The 17,192-nt window shown below is 40.1% G+C and overlaps 1 protein-coding gene across 5 annotated transcripts in view; it reads left to right on the forward strand.

Annotated features, from left to right (window-relative positions):
* SGCE (sarcoglycan epsilon) overlaps positions 1-17,192 on the forward strand; it is an 86,896-nt gene that overhangs the window by 37,840 nt on the left and 31,864 nt on the right. For all 5 annotated transcript variants that reach the window (XM_075211789.1, XM_075211791.1, XM_075211788.1 and 2 more), the window contains exons 3-6: positions 210-367; positions 6,788-6,860; positions 12,132-12,330; positions 17,012-17,174. In XM_075211789.1, coding sequence (XP_075067890.1) covers positions 210-367; positions 6,788-6,860; positions 12,132-12,330; positions 17,012-17,174 — 593 coding nt within the window. The remainder of the gene's footprint in view (positions 1-209; positions 368-6,787; positions 6,861-12,131; positions 12,331-17,011; positions 17,175-17,192) is intronic.

A 17,192-nucleotide genomic window follows, 5' to 3' on the forward strand; every position in this document is an offset into this window, starting at 1 on the left:
CTCTCGCTAAATCAGCAAACCACATAAAAAGTAGGAATGTATGTGATCCGTCTATTTTCTTAAGTAAACATTTTAATAGACTATGGTGTAAGACTGTATAGTCATTTTGTTAAAACGTTTTTAAGAAACTAATTTTAAGAACTTGAAGAGCTCCTCCCCTTTTATAGAATTCCTACCCTGCCTGAACTAACGTATTGTCTCCTGTGTAGGTGAGCTAAGTAATGATCCCATTACATTTAACACAAACGTAATGGGTTACCCTGACCGCCCTGGATGGCTACGCTATATCCAACGAACGCCTTTCAGTGATGGGGTGCTATATGGATCACCTACATTTGAGAGCGTGGGGAAGCCCACCATTATTGAGGTAAGATTTATAAATTATTTTTTTTAACATGAATATCTCATACTTGCCAACTCTCGGAAACAAGTTTCCGGGAGAGGGGGCGTGACTGGAGGGCGGGAGGGGGCGGGACGAGGCCAAACGTGTCATTTTGGTCCCGCCCCCCGCGAAAACGTAATTTACGTCGCGGGGGGCGGGGCCAAAATGGCGCGATTGGCCTCGTCCCGCCCCCTCCCGCCCTCCAAAATGGCGTCAATCACCGAGAATCGCGTCATTTGACGCGATTCTCTGTGAAATCCAGGATGCGGGAGAAATGCCCGGGAGACTGAACCAAATTTCGGGAGTCTCCCGGACATTCCGAGAGAGTTGGCAAGTATGACCGGGAGAGTTGGCAAGTATGGAATATCTCTGTAGAAGTATTAATACACTTTATTTCAATCTGCTCATAAAAGGCTATAAAGCCAGAACGTATCAAGACAACACAAGCAAGCTGGTTGACAGGGGCTGCGTTTTTCTTTTAATGTACATTAAGTGTCACATACGATTTGTAGACGGAACAGTCAGCAATGTGATCATCACTTTATGTATGAGGTTGATGAACTGCCAAGAGCGTTAATGCTGCCTTGATAAAAGCACACAGCTGTGTCCTTGCATGGTACTTTGTATAACCTTTGCATTGTCATAAAAAAAACAGATTTGACAAAGGCCATAGAGTATAACAGAGGTGACTGTGCTACTAGTGTGGTACAAATAACTGTGTCCATTAAATATCTGAAACTAAATAAAGACTATATTTTAGAAACTGTATTTCTTCATAGTGTTTTACTGAATTGTATATTATATTTTATTAGCATTATATTACCCAGTTGATAATAAGATGGTTTATCTTTGTGCTCCCTTATGGTTGAAAACCAAAATTTAATGCAGCAATCCACGTAGAATATTTTTCTTTAAATAGCAAGTTAAGTACCTTTCAAGCCTGCATCTGATAATGTTGTTAGCTGACCTCCTACTAATCATTATCTCCTTCGCAAAAGCCTTCTGGTTGACTAACAAAAATGGCTGCCAGACACAGATACAGTCAGTCTGCTACACAGACAGAGGCTCACAGCTCTCAGCATGTGATGTGATGGCAGAGGGGGGGGGGGGGGGGGAGAAGGATGATGTTACAGAGCAGACAGAGCTCAGAGGGGCATTCCAAAGCCTCTCTGCTCACTACATCATGTGCCATGTGACTGTGGTTGCCATGGTAGTCCAGAAACATAAATCACTGACAGTGATTTATGTTAAAAAAACAAAACAAAAAGAACACCTGATTTTTTTCATGGGATTGCGGCTTTAAATTGATCAGCGTCTCTGCAATACTAAGGCGTTTTGTAATTAGTTGCAAAATTGTTGCACTAAAGTAAAAAAAAGTTCTACTGCAGTGAATAGTGAGTAGGATATGTTTTATGAGACCCCAAACTGGCACCATTTTAATTTAAACGGACTCATATTATTTTTCCAACTGACACAGAAAGTCTATGCTTGACATCTGTCCTAATATGTGGTGAGTAACGATGAAACAAGACCTCAGTGTATCAGTAAATGGCTCCTGTAGATGTAAATGCTGAGCGACTGATGTTAAGCTCCTCGGCAGAATTGAATTAACGAAGCTGAATGTATAGCGTGGGCAGCGCAGAGTACGTACAGATCAGATTCAGACGCTTCAGAGGATTTTAGTTTAACCCAGTGGTTCCTAAACTTTTTCAGTTCGCGGCACCCTTAGAGTCTCCATAATTTTTTCAAGGCACCCCTCCAAAATAATTACCGAGCAGTCCCGTTTTCTAAGTATTTGAGTCAAAATAACGTAATAAGTATTTAGGTCAGGACAGAACTACTTAGTAAGTTGTTTGCAAAAATAACAGGCATAAATCCAAGGGAAAAGAATATTTTTATATTTTTTTTCAATTATATTTCTGTCAAAGAATAATTTACAGCTAATATTAAGAGGAATAAGATAAAACAAAATAAAACAATAACATGTACAAAAATCATCACACTGTGCCCCTTCACCTTTACATTGTACCCCTTCATCCACACACACTGTGTCCCTCTTCATCCTCACTGTCTGCCCCTCTTTATCCTCACTGTCTGCCCCTCCTCATCCTCACTGTCTGCCCCTCTTCATCCACACACTGTCTGCCACTCTTCATCCACATACTGTCTGCCCCTCTTCATCCACATACTGTCTGCCCCTCTTCATCCACATACTGTCTGCCCCTCTTCATCCACACACTGTCTGCCCCTCTTCATCCACACACTCTGTGCCCCTCTTCATCCACACACTCTGTGCCCCTCTTCATCCACAAACTCTGTGCCCCTCTTCATCCACACACTCTGTGCCCCTCTTCATCCACACACACTGTCTGCCCCTCTTCATCCACACACTGTCTGCCCCTCTTCATCCACATATTGTCTGCCCCTCTTCATCCACACACTGTCTGCCCCTCTTCATCCACACACTCTGTGCCCCTCTTCATCCACACACTCTGTGCCCCTCTTCATCCACACACACTGTCTGCCCCTCTTCATCCACACACTCTGTGCCCCTCTTCATCCACAAACTCTGTGCCCCTCTTCATTCACACACTCTGTGCACCTCTTCATCCACACACTGTCTGCCCATCTTCATCCACACACTGTCTGCCCATCTTCTTCCACACACTGTTTGCCCATCTTCCTCCACACACTGTTTGCCCGCTTCATTCTTTTGCCCCTTCATTGCTGTTTCCTTTTACCTTCCCCTCCATTTCTTTACTTACCATACTTGACCTTCTTTATGAGCCTGGCCACGGCTCCCCTGTGACAGCGCCGCGGCACCCCTGGGAGCCGCGGTGCACACTTTAGAAACCGCTGGTTTAACATCAGTGTATTAAACTAGTTTTGCATGTCAGTGTACCCATTGTCTAGATACTTGGGAGGCAGACATTTTGTGGTCTGAGAATGCAGCTATCAATTCACCAGGATGTCATTGGAATCTGAGGCAATTAATGCCCACACAATGACTGCTTCCACTATGTGTGGGCAATAAATACAATTCACTAGGAACGAGTGGCGTTACATCTCTTTGTGCTTTATGCCTCAGTGGTGTCACAAGTGAATAGAACGGCTGCATTTCTATAAATATTGGCACAGTCAACAAAATGGCTGCATCTGGTCTAAAATTGTAAAAATTCTGGCGAATCTTCCAATTTTTCTACTGATTTCAATGAACCGGTTTAAGAAACAATACATGGCTTGTTGGAACACCTCTACTGCCTACATGGTAAGATTATCAATAAGATATCAAGGGAAAAGTCTCAGGTACAGCACTAATGATTGAGAATACCTACAAACCCGCATTGGCCGCAAGCATGGTATGTGTGTGGTTCAAGTTTTCTGCTCTATTGTAATTGTGGCACTCTCTAGCGAATGAACATAATGGACTGTAGCGTAAATGTAGATATGTTACGTAAAATCGTTCTGCGCCTGCCCAGAAACAAACCAACCATCTTCGAGCGCAAAGAACCCTTACTACAGCCTATGATTTTATGGGTGAAACGGGTAGAGGACTGGGCGTATGTACGAGGTAGGCCATGCCAAGCTCAAACGTACACAGCAGTGCTCGATTCAATCTTTGGGCATCTCAAATTATGTGATTTTCAGTCGTATCACTTGCACCAGCTACAGGTCTGGTGTAAGTGCCGAGTGATAGTGATGACGGGTGTGTATGCATGCTATAACATGTGTTTGCAATCAGGACCAACTGTAAAAATGTATTTTATGTTCAGTAGATATTAATAACATCTTAATATATATATTTTTTTACTTTTTTAAATGTTTTTATGACTATATAATTAGCAGGTGACATTAATTGAATAGTTTTTTTTCTGCGTATTCTTTTGTGACTTTATGTTCCATGTATTGGATGTATCCTGCAGTGTCTTGTTTGTTAGAGCAGAGCGGACCTAGACCCGTATTCATTAACAGACTTATCTTCAGAACCGCTTCTTCTTGAACACGGACGTGCGTATGCCTGATGCATATGCGTTTTAAAGGAAATGTACAATATGTTCCTTTTGCGTCCCTCGGTGAATCAGACCCTATTTGTGGTTACACTACTGGATTATTAGAAATAGTTAGGCTTCCATTGATTGTCTTGAATCATTCTGTCATTTAATATACATTTTGGCAGTCAGTATTTTATTTTGTGTAGACGAGTTATATTTTCCTTCCTTTGATTGTTTATTTCTTGCTCTTTAATGTATGTGCTTTATTGTGGAAGAAGAATAGTAAATACTCTAATTAAACTTGTGACCTAATTTGACTGCTGGGAGATGTTCACTAATCTGCTTCGTGCTCCCTTTAACCCACAGTATATTGTTGTAGATTATAATTAGTGATGATCATGCATATTGGCAGAGATTTACAATCAAGCTTGCATACAAACAAATGCTGGTCTTAATTGCAGGAATAAATTAACGTACTATTGAATCAGTTTTCGTTCATTTCTATTTCGCTATCCTCTATCACACGGTAGTAGCTGCACGACCTCTCTGCGCTGGGCGGAGGTCACATGATGCAGAAGTTGGCCGATTCAGTCTCGTTCTCTGCTTTATGTCCTGGCAAGCTTCACTAGCACCCATGGGTGAAGCTAGGTGCTGCATAATGCTGGCAATAAGTCAAATTTGTTTCTGAGGGAGGAACGAGCACTGGGTCTACAGGTAAATGTTTGGAAGTCTGTTCCCGATTTAGTGCAAGATTGATTAATGAAGGTATAGGTTCACAGAGGTAGGCATAGACTGTTGAATGAATTTACATCATCGCAACACTTTTACACCCACCTTTCAGGGAAAACTCTCTGCTTCTCTTGGTGCCTGGGATGTCTTCCCCTAATTCGGAAAATCTTGCAAAGTAGGCTGCTATGCTGTTCTAATATAGGTAAAAAAATAAATGAATAGTGTTATGATTACTAGTGAATTCAGGACACGGCAATAGCAGTAGAAAAACCAAGTGTCTTTATTTAGGCAAAATATGTGGAGAAGGATTGAGTTCGTGGAATATGCAGATTTCAGGTAGCAGAATAAACAGGTATAATCCAATACACAATTATGAACAGGTGTGATGAATGGCAGGAATAGTCCACAGAAGCAACAGGTTCCAAGCAATGACAAATACAGTTTAAATGTATAATGAGTTACCCAATTGCCAGGAGGCACGAGGCTCCAGACTAAGGAGGCAGGGGTCAGGATTCCAGATTGCCCGTGGCACGAGGCAGTCCAGGGAAGCAGACAGACTAGCTGAGTCCAGTAACCAGGCAGAGGTCAGGGCAACAAGAGTTCAAGCAGAATCCAATAGCCAGGCAGAGGTTAGGGTCACAAGCAAATAAGCATAGTCCAGTAATCAGGCAGAGGGTCACAACAGGAGATCAGACAGCAGCAAAGTAAAACTGGAACAGGGATAAACAGGAGATAAGCAGCAGCCAGGTAAAAACGATGAACTGCACAAAGCATAGATTGAGGCAGGTATTTGAAGCTGTGAGACAGGTGCAGTTCTAATCAGGTAATGAGATTAACTCCTACAGGCATGGTGTAAAGTTCAGGAGCAGAACAGCAGCAACTCTGGTGGATTTGAGCAGGGCCGTAACTAGGGCGCAACGCTGAAGGGGGGCGCAATTTAGGAATATTTTAGACTAATTTGGTTAAAAATGAGGGCTAGGGGGCGGCATTTGCCTTTCTCGCCCAGGGCGCTAGAATTCTAAGTTACGGCTCTGGATTTGAGGTACTGCTGCCACATACAAAGTATAGGCAGAGTCATAACACATAGGACAACTGAACTATTGAACATCAAGCTGCAGCGCCAGCTGCTGGGCGGAGTTATACACTGACCTACTAATTCTATTTTCTCAGAAAGGACTCATCCAATTGACCTGAAATTTGGTATACTGACATTATTTGACAAAAAAATTAGAATAGTGAAGTCAGTTAACTTCCATCATCCCCCCTCCCCCCGTGGGAGGGGTAGTAAAGGCTAAATTTACGAGTTGAGGGGTCAAACTCATTTTCGTGAGGCAATTTTACCTCATGAACACACATTAAAAAGGGCGCTTGCATCAGGAAGTAACGCTCTTCCCCTGAGGAGGCCTGGGCTAGGCCCAAATGCATGACAAGAACCTTTTTAACACCTTAAGTAGCTTGATTTGACTAGAATGCATGAGTAGCATGCACGGGTTAACTTGTATACATATATATATATATATATATCTATATATATATATATATATATATATATATATATCTCCGTATAGCGCTGTAATATGTTTAAGTGCTGTAGATGGAAATTTTAATTATGCTACGTTATGTTATAATTTGCAATTTTTAGAACTTAACTATTGATTCCCATTCATTTTGTTTTCCATGATAGATAACTGCCTATAATAGACGTACCTTTGAGACGGCAAGACATAATTTAGTCATCAATATCATGTCAGCAGAAGGTAAGTTCCCTTTGGGGTAATAGGAGATATTTTATTGTAGGGACGGTGGTGTTTATGTGGGTTTCGCTGTACAGGGCACTTGTATGTGGCACTTTCTTTTAGCTCTCCCTCACGAGGTCTGTTATATTACAACCCACAGTGCGACCAGCAATATATATTTACAGCAATGAAAACAAGCTTGTCTTACAAGTTCTACTATGCTACAGCCCACAGACCCCTCTGTCATTGGCTTCTACGTTAATAAAAGCAAATCCCAGCATTGCTGTACTAACCATGTCGAATCTAAATCAGATTGTTCACCTGTAAGTGTCAGTTTATCAGTTTATGAGCTCATCGGCCGGAGAGAATAAAAGACACTGCAAGTTCTGCGTGTACAATTAGCTCTGATTTATTAGTTACAAGTTCATATCCACATAGCACAAAATCACGTATTACAGAAACTGACGTCCCAAAAGGTTTTCAACACTCATGCTTACTTTACACAGATCTTGCTACATTCTCACATTTTCACACGGGAATTCTCCCCAAGTGGAGTTGGTTTTTCTCCTGTCTGCTATATCCAAGGTCATGGGCATAGTTTCCTGCAAACAATGAATAACTCCTACAAACTAGCAGTATCTAAGCTGTATTTGAACTATAAGAGAATAAAATGGCTATAAGGCAACAAGATGGCGTCAGCTTAGCAAAATCACATTTCTCAACCACTACAGATATTATGGCACTGTATTCTACGTCAGTGGACACATGTGCTGTTCATGAGCTGAGTGATTACCATGCATGAGAGTAAACCCCAAATACTGGTAGATATACTTATAATACACATGTTGTGTTAATAAAGGTATAACCTCTTGGAAATTAAACCTGCCTAAATACTGAGGTCAATTCTTTATTTATTAGGAACAATTGCATTATAAAATATGATATACCCAGTGTTAACAATATAAATAAACACATTACCTAATGCCTGAGAGTTTACAGAACTTGTTGATGAATAATTCATACTTTTCCAACACAGAGTCATTATTAGATATAGTTATGGACGAGAGAGTACCCCCATCTTGGAGGGACTAGATACTGCCTAAAGCGATGGCACACAGCTGGAGGATATGTGATCAACCACCTGGGAGGACTTTCATAGCACTATACAAGCTCTACACCAGTACATGTTTTCCAGGTGTCATGGGAAATAGTTATACCACCTGGGGATCCTTTACAATGTGTCAGTCAGTAATGAGTACACCTGTGCTAAATCAAAGAGATATGGAAAACATTCACTGCTCTAGGCCCTTAAACCTTGTGCTGCTCTCTCATACCTGTTCTTGCAGCTTTGAATGGTGTTGTTGGTGTCCTAAGCTCATTTGCTGCTTGGCCGGATCATGGAACGTTGGAGCCCTGTTTGGAAGAGATCTGGGTACATTTCACACACTGGAAAGCTGAGCAACGAGTGAACACTATAGATCTCTCTCTCCCCAATCAGCCCAACATTAAGTCAATAGCACCCACATTTAATAATTACAACTTCTTCCCCCAAACCGGCCCCAAAATTAAATTAATAGCATTCACATTTAATAAATATGCGTGTTTCCCCAAAACAATCCTGTCCGTAAATTAGTGGTACTCATATTTAAATATTAGGCCTCCTTTCCCCTCAGGTTCTCTATTAGAACCTATAGTCGTTTAGCCCCAAATTCTGCATTGCTACTTTGTTTCATAGAGGAGCAGGTGGGGGATGGGTGGAGAGCAGATGGAGAGGGGGAGAGAGAGGATGGGAGAAACGGGACTCTTATCTTTTACATATTGTACATCAAAAAATAAGAGTGCAAAAATGACAGGTGGCCGCTATAGTCACCACTCTAGAATGTTGGCCATGTCACAACATTTCCAGCAGTCCGGACAAATGTCCTGTCAGAATATCAAGACAGTCCCCCACAATCATCATCATCATCATCAATTTATATAGCACCACTAATTCCACAGCGTTGTACAGAGAGCTCACTCACATCAGTCCCTGCCCCATTGGAGCTTACAGTCTAAATTCCCTAACATACACACACACAGACAGACAGAGAGAGACTAGGGTCAATTTGTTAGCAGCCAATTAACCTACCAGTATGTTTTTGGAGTGTGGGAGGAAAACGGAGCACCCAGAGGAAACCCACGCAAACACAGGGAGAACATACAAACTCCTCACAGATAAGGCCATGGTTGGGAATTGAACTCATGACCCCAGTGAAGTAAGGCAGAAGTGCTAACCACCGAGCCACCGTGCTAAGTGGTAGTGCCCAAATTGGGACAGATGGGAGTTATTATAATATCCCTATTATTTACATAGTGTGCAGTATATAATATCATACAGGCAGCTGTTTAAGAGGCAACTTAGATATAGTTTTGGGCTAATTTGATATATTTATGTTTTTCTAAATCAACTACTTATTTTCCCAGGTACATAATGGAGAAGAGGCGTTAGATAGAGGGACATGCAATTATTAATTTATGGTGCATCTACCCACAATGCCTGGGGCAGGGTGAACTGTACATACAGCCCTGGAATTATACTACATATGTGATGTTATAATACTGATTTACCTCTGATGCACAGATATATTGCTCCAGCTTCATCTGTATGGTGTTCAGGAACAATTATTAATTTAGTGTAGATGAAGGTTTATACAAAGCTTTGGTGGTTTTCTAAAATTGAGGGCGTGGGAATGATAATTGTGCCAATTCTCTTCTATATTTAACAAACACTTCCCACCACAACGATTTGGAAAGATAACAAAATGCTAAGGAGCAAAAAAGCCAACATTGGTCGGAGCTCATGAAAAACCCTGAATAAGGAAGTGTAACTTCTTCCTGAATTAAATCTCAGGGCAAAATATTTACATCACTTGTGTACAGTAAGAGATATGTTTGCAGTTTCTAACCTATCTACTTGAAAGTTTCCAGTGTGTTTCATTGCAAAGTACTTGACAGGTAGACTTGATTACTATTAGTTGGGAAAATAGTTTACTGATGGTGCTGCAGAGAAGCTTTTGCCTTTAACGGACCAGTAATATATATAAATATTTTCCAGCTCTCTGTATCACCACTAACATATATCTGCCCCCCTCCCCTTGTTCTGAAAAGCTTAGTTTTGTCATTTGTGATACTTGAGATCAACTTAACATTTCCAACTAATTTGTATGCTATTTGATACAATTTTCTACAGCTTAATTAACATAAACAGTGTTATCAATATGAAACATTATGCGATTTAGAATACACATCTAATAGGTTGTGATGGCAGGATGGGAGATGAAAGATGTCATAGTACAGACAAAGCTCAGAGAGGCGTTCCAAAGCCTCACTGCTCACTACATCATGTGCCATGTGACTGGGGTTGCCATGGTATTCTAGAATTATAAATCATTAATTGCAAAAAGCAGAAATAAAAAACTGGAAATCATAATTACCAACATACTACTTATAACCTGCCACAGTGATTTATGTAAAAAAAAACACATATTTCATGGGATTGCTGCTTTAAGACATGTGTTTAATAAACAAAAATGAGATTCATGGTAAATGCTGTCACATTTAATAAACACTTTCTAGTTATGACTAATTTCAGTGATTGATCATACAGAATTTTCTAACCTGTCATAAATAGCATCAGCACATAATTATTCCTGAATATCCTGCAACTGTTACATATAAGAAGATTCAAGGAGGATTATTATATGTGGAAAACTCTAAGGGATATATTCACAGCTGTCACTAAGTTGTAATTTTTCAGAATAAGAGATTCGCGTTTATGCAGAGTTTAGTGGATTCACTGTTGCCAACCTTGATTCCCGCTGGCAGGAACAGAGGAGCAGAGTCTAACCAACCAGGGACCTACGCAAGGTGGTCTGGGCTTTGTTGCTAGTAGGTTCACAGGTCGCGACCCTCTGCCCTGCCCCCAGGTGCTAAATATTTAAAATACAAATATTAGCCTGGCTGTCACTCTAGGAGGAATCTGCACCCTGAAAACACTGCACAAAATCAAAGTGAAAAAAGTGGCGTCAATGTTATTAATAAGTTGTAAAGAGAGAGGAATAAATAATACTATTAATGAATAAATACATTGGTAAATATAAATGCTCAAGTATTTAATAATAATATAGGAAATATTTATTATTTCAATAAAATTAAAAACACATATCTAGAGATATTTGTGTGCACAAAATAAACATCAAAACTAGTTGCAAAAATATTAATAAACATATAACATATATACTGTATTTGTAATGTATTTATAATTCTATATTCAGAAATATGCATATTTATACTCTTTTGGCATGCTACACTAACTTGTCCCTTACTGTACTCAACTTATGATTGTCCATCAGGCATAAGGGCCTACAAGTTTATGATATGCACAAAACCTGCAACAGACGCAATATCATAGTTGATGAGGTTGTAAAAAGACACCAGTCCAAGTTCAACCTGTTTTAGATCTCCTGCGATCCTGCACTTATATTTGAAATTGATCCAGAGTAAGCAACCGCCAATCTGTTTCAATTGTGAAAGTCCCCCCAGACCCAATATTGCAGTCCTAATTTTACCCTATATCCACTACTATCCTTCATTTTAACTAACGGTTGTATCCATGGATACACTTTTCTGCTAAAAATTTGTCTAACCCTTTCTTAAACATATCTATTGAATCTGCCATCACAACCTTCCCTGGCAGTGGATTCCATATCTTGACTGCCCTTACTGTAAAGAACCCCTTCCTTTGCTGGTTGTGAAATTTCCTCTCCTCTAACCTTAGGGGATGACCACGTGTCCTGTGTATGGTCCTTGGGGTAAAAAGTTCCCATTAAAGTTCTCTGTATTGACCCTTAATGTATTTTTACATAGTAATCATATCTCCCCTTAGACGGGGAGCAAACATGCCTAAACTGGCTAACCTTTCCTCATAACTTAATAACTCCATACCCTTTATCAATTTTGTCGCCCAATTTTACCCACAGTGCAGAAATGCGTATACCACTACAAAAACTGACATATGTCCTCTAAATGAGGAGCGAATGCTCACTGGGCAAAAACTTCTAAAGCATGTAATTAGCCAAACTCATAATTGAATTCTTCTCTAGTAGGGTCTGGGCCTTGTCATTTGTATCTATGGGCATTAGGCTCAAAGGTTATCCCAAAAAGACTTGATTTTGTATTTTTTTGTGTTTCTTTTTTCTTGGCTTGTGCTTTTATTGTCCTAACGGCTGTGTTGTTTCTATACTTTGACACCAGATTTTCCGCTCCCTTACCAAGCCGAGTTCTATATTAAAAACATGAATGTAGAGGAAATGCTGGCCAGCGAAGTTCTTGGAGATTTTCTCGGAGCTGTGAAAAATATCTGGCAACCTGATCGTCTGAACGCCATTAATATCACGTCGGCGCTGGACAGGGGGGGCAGAGTCCCACTCCCCATCAATGACATGAAAGAAGGGTAAGCAGACTAATACAAAGATCTGCAGTCGTAACTGTTTTATTTCGCTTTGTTGCCGGAATGCATTGTCTGTTCCTATTAGGGACATGATCTGGTAGCCATAGAAATACGCTTTTTCAACTGTTTTAGGCTAAATATTCCTGCTTCCGAGCAGAGGTCATAACACTCTTTCTGGTGCTTGAGGGAGAGGGTAAAACAGTGTCCCCTGTTTTCTATTTACACAAATGTACTGTTTGATTCAAGGCTCAAATATTCTTCTAAAGAGACAAGTAAGGACAACAGACTTTACTGCAAGATTGTCCTATCTGAACATTTTTTATTCATAAGTTAATTTGGCTCTAGATTTTCTTGTTTGTCAATTGTTGAAGTGTTCTTAAAATGTACATGTTGTTCGGAGACAGTGGAGGTAATTTATGAAGCGCAAGATGGCCGCTTTGCAGTGCCAGTACAGCTCTCCATCCGCTGTGCACCTCAATTTGAGCAAACATGCTTAGTTTTCCATTGGGCTGATAGGTTTGCAGAGGAGCAGCAGTTTCCAAAGGGAGGAGTTGGGCGCAGTGAATGAGTTCCTAGAGAAGGTGCGCCTCGTGTCTTAGACTAGGTACACACTGGAGACTTTTCGGCCAATAATCGGGCAAATCAGCCAACATACGAACGTTCGGTCGGAAGTCGGGTTAGTGTGTATAGTGGCACAATGGTCGAAAGTCGTTCCAAAGTGTCGATTGTCGGCTGATTTGGTTGGTCGTACTGTTTAATATTTTCCGATCAATCACCTAACGATCATGAAGTGTGAATAGGTTTCCGATCAATCCACAAGTAACTGCCGATAGTTCCTCGAGCTGCGACTCCTTCAGGGGTGTATGTATGTTAATTTCTGATGCCTGTACCAGTCCCACGTGGTGTGACGTCCGCACGTCACTCATTTGGTAAGTAGGTGCGTCTAGCGGTAAAGCAATAGCAGGTGTGTATTGCATTAATGCGTACAGCACGTCTGCCATTTTAATTAGAATGTATGAAGAAAACTTGTTACCTTCACTTTTTTATAAGGTTTGGGGTGGTTACTATAGAACATGCTCCGTCCCCTTATTTAAATTTCTTGGGGATATCATTACATGGACCTCATAGGTCGTTTCAGTGTGTGCAAAATTCTAAGCTTTGCTCACGACAATATGGCTGTCAAAAGTCGCTGCCCGGACAGTGGGTCTTTTGTTAATTGTCAAAATGTGACTAGTGTGTACGCATTAATCGTCCGAGCGATCGAACCTTCGGTCGAAGGTAAAGTAGATGTAGATATGACGTCGGTCGGAAAATAAATGGGTAAAAATGGGTAAAAAAGAATAAAAATGAACTCACACTTTTGATGCATTTTAGACCTTGAATGCGTTTTCCATGTGTGGCGTTTTTTCCCATTGCAATAGTAGCGTTCATTAACATATGAAAAATATGTTTGTGCCGTGTTCTAAGATTTTAAAAGTAACTAACATTTTAGAACGCAGTGATGGGAAGGGCACCATTCACTCTTGTTTCATCTATTAGAAATGTGATTTTCATGCGTTTATTAACATGTGAAAACTGAAAAAAAGGTGTGAACAAGATATTAGTGTTAGTTTTTTTTAAACTGCTTGACAGGTCCACTTTAAGGGGTTACTGGACCTGTTTTGCCTCAATCGTGGGAAGTATTTATTTGTAATTTTACTTCCTAACGCACACAATGTCTTAAAATAAAATCTGCTTTGAAAGGCCAAAGAAAACTTACTCAGAGACTGCACTAATACAGACCTTCCTGTTGGTTTGTGTAATTATGCTACAACATTTCAACGGACCACTTAAAGGACTATACACTAACGGAATGGTTCAAAGGCTGCACATGGAAAGGGTTAGTAAATCATCCCCATAGGGGTATGTTTCTAATGGTAGCAAAGAAGGCAAGGCCGGTGCAAGGTCTCAGGGCGCCCTACGCAAAGTTTCAGCCTAGCGGGAGTGTGACATCATCATCATCATCATCAACATTTATTTATATAGCTCCAGCAAATTCCATAGCGCTTTTCAATTGGAAACAAACACAGTAATAAAACAATTCTGGGTAATACAGACTAACAGGGAGGTAAAAAGACATTGATCGCAAGCTTAAAATCTATCAGCATTGTTGGTCAAAGGGTTGCTATCTTGTGTGAACTGTGTAAATGGTGGTAATAGGGTAAGCTAGTGAGGTTAAGAAGGTAGTTCAGGAATATTATTAGCTTGTCTGAAGAGGTGGGTTGTCAGAGAACACTTGAAGGTTTGAAGACCAGAGGAAAGTCTTATTGTGCGAGGGAGGGAATTCCACAAAGTGGGTGCAGCCCAAAAAAAAGTCCTGTAACCGGGAATGGGAGGATGTGATGAGAGTGGAAGAGAGACGCAGATCTTGTGCAGAACGGAGGTGTCGAGTTGGGAGATATTTTGCGACAAGTGAGAAGATGTATGTCGGTGCAATTTTGTTGATGGCCTTGTATGTTAGTAGAAGAATTTTATAGTGGATTTGGTGAAAAACAGGCAACCGATGTAGAGACTGACAGAATGACTCAGCAGAGGAAGAACAATTGGCAAGGAAAATCAATCTAGCCACTACGTGCAAAATTAAATTGTAAGAGTAAGAGTTTGATTCAGGGAAGACCAGTAAAGAGGGAGTTACAATAGTTGATGCGGGAGATGATGAGTGCATGAATTAAAGCTTTTGCAGTGATGTGTGTGAGATATGGGCAAAATATGAAAATGTTTTTTAGATGTATGTTACAGAATTTAGATATAGAGACGATGTGATATTCAATCATTCAGTGTTTTAAGCAGCTCCTAGCCTTTGGCTCCAAGGGTTAGGGGGCACCTTAAACACTGAGTGACATAATATCACTCATCCAGAGTATTTAATGGCTCCCCCACATGGAGCGTTGACCACTGACATGGAGGACAAGAGATCAGCAGCTTCTTACTTTCTTAAAGCTTTTTTGCTTCTGCTCCTCAATGACAGTCATGCCACTATCTTGTACTTCTTTGTGTGTTATACTGTATGTTTCATCATATGCCTGCGGAGATTGTTTCACTTGGGCAAATTAATCGCAGCATTCCGGGACAAAAACAATGCGCTGCTTCAATTGCTGGTTATCCATGACATTGATTTCTTCTCTGTTTCTGAGATATACAAAGTGGTTTGAGACCCCCAACTAGGAAAAGACCCCACTGAACTATAGTCATTTAAAGGGATGATCTTTATTAATGGGATTCAGGGAAAGGAATTATACAGGAGGGAAGTTAAGGGAAAATCACAACTTTTTAAAAAGTAAAAATGCTATGCAAGAGTATTCTCTATATTCTTTATTATTTATCTTGTCTACTATACAGCTTTATAAAATACATTAAAAACTAATACTGTTCCTATGATAAATCTCATTTATAGTGTTTCCTAGGAGTAAAACATACAAAATTTTATTTTGTTGTCGTCAGTTTACTGAAAAAACATTATATTTATAGAAATGTATAGTCCCCCCCAAAAAATCCATAAATTATGTTGTCAAAATATAAAGATAGACATTTTGTGCCCGAAATGGGCATCATTTGGCAAGCACCCAGTTTGGGCTCCCACTGTGCCACTTGGCACATGTTGCGGATCCACCCTCCAATATTTTCTATACATTTTAAATATCGTTCATCATTTGATGCTTCCTCTCTCTGCCTCTTTTTTTTCTGGCTTTAAAAATACCCAGTGACTAATGCTTCTTTCAACTTGGAATACAAGCAGTCATGCATCATTAATGCTTAAATAATGGTTGTAGACTAGCCTGAGATGCTGTAAAGTCTGTTATTAGTGAAGAGGCTAATTACATGACTCAGTCGTGACCGGTTGCTTGAGAAATAGTACATGCTGTTTTTTTAAGAACTTTTAATATTATTTGGACAAATTGGAGGAGGAAACCTGACATGTCTTCAGAATAATTTGTTTTAAAGGTTTTGATCAGCATTTTTTTAAACTAGGGGTTGACTTACTAAAACTTCTAAAAGCAAAAGTGGAGGTGAATTGATATCTGGAATCTGATTGGTTAACTTAAAATCATTGACTCCCTCCTTTACTTGTATACAGTTGTCTTTTCTCAAACAACTGCCTGGTTTTCTCTGCTGCTTGATGAGGGAGATAGAGTCTTTGGGGTAAATGTATTAAGCAGCGGATTCTGCAAGTCGCCGATATTCACCGACTTTGCAGGGGACATTTAAAATGGCAATGGCTTTCAAGGCGAGTTTTACATTTACCCCTCGGACTCATCATACAGTTGACATCACCATCCTAGATTTCCAAAATCAAATCAAATCTGATGACTTAAATGGAACAAGTGGACATAATACCTCCCCCTAAAATAGGTCTATTGGGCAAGTGGTTTGTTCAATATATAAGCCAATTTGAATTTAATTAAATATGTGATATCAATTTATAATTTATTATTATAAATAATAAGAGGAATGTTGCAGTACATGTGGTCAATATTGAAAATTAGAGACCTTTTCCAGATTACCAGAGACAAAATGTCCAGGGACACGGCTTGAAAATCCGAGACTGTCCCCAGCAATTGTAAGACTGAAAAAGGTTTCCCTTTAAAGCACAAATACTGATACTTTCATGGTGAATACAATTTAGTTGACTTTCCATTTTTTTCAGTGTCTACGTCATGGTCGGAGCAGATGTCCCATTCTCGTCATGTCTACGTGAAGTAGAAAACCCCCAGAACCAACTGAGGTGCAGCCAAGAGATGGAACCTGCAATTAGTTGTGATAAAAAGTTCAGAGCCCAGTTCCATATAGACTGGTGTAAGATTTCACTGGTAAGTAGGGTTGTATGA

The sequence above is a fragment of the Mixophyes fleayi genome, chromosome 5 (assembly GCF_038048845.1).
Source record: "Mixophyes fleayi isolate aMixFle1 chromosome 5, aMixFle1.hap1, whole genome shotgun sequence".
NCBI lineage: Eukaryota > Metazoa > Chordata > Amphibia > Anura > Limnodynastidae > Mixophyes > Mixophyes fleayi.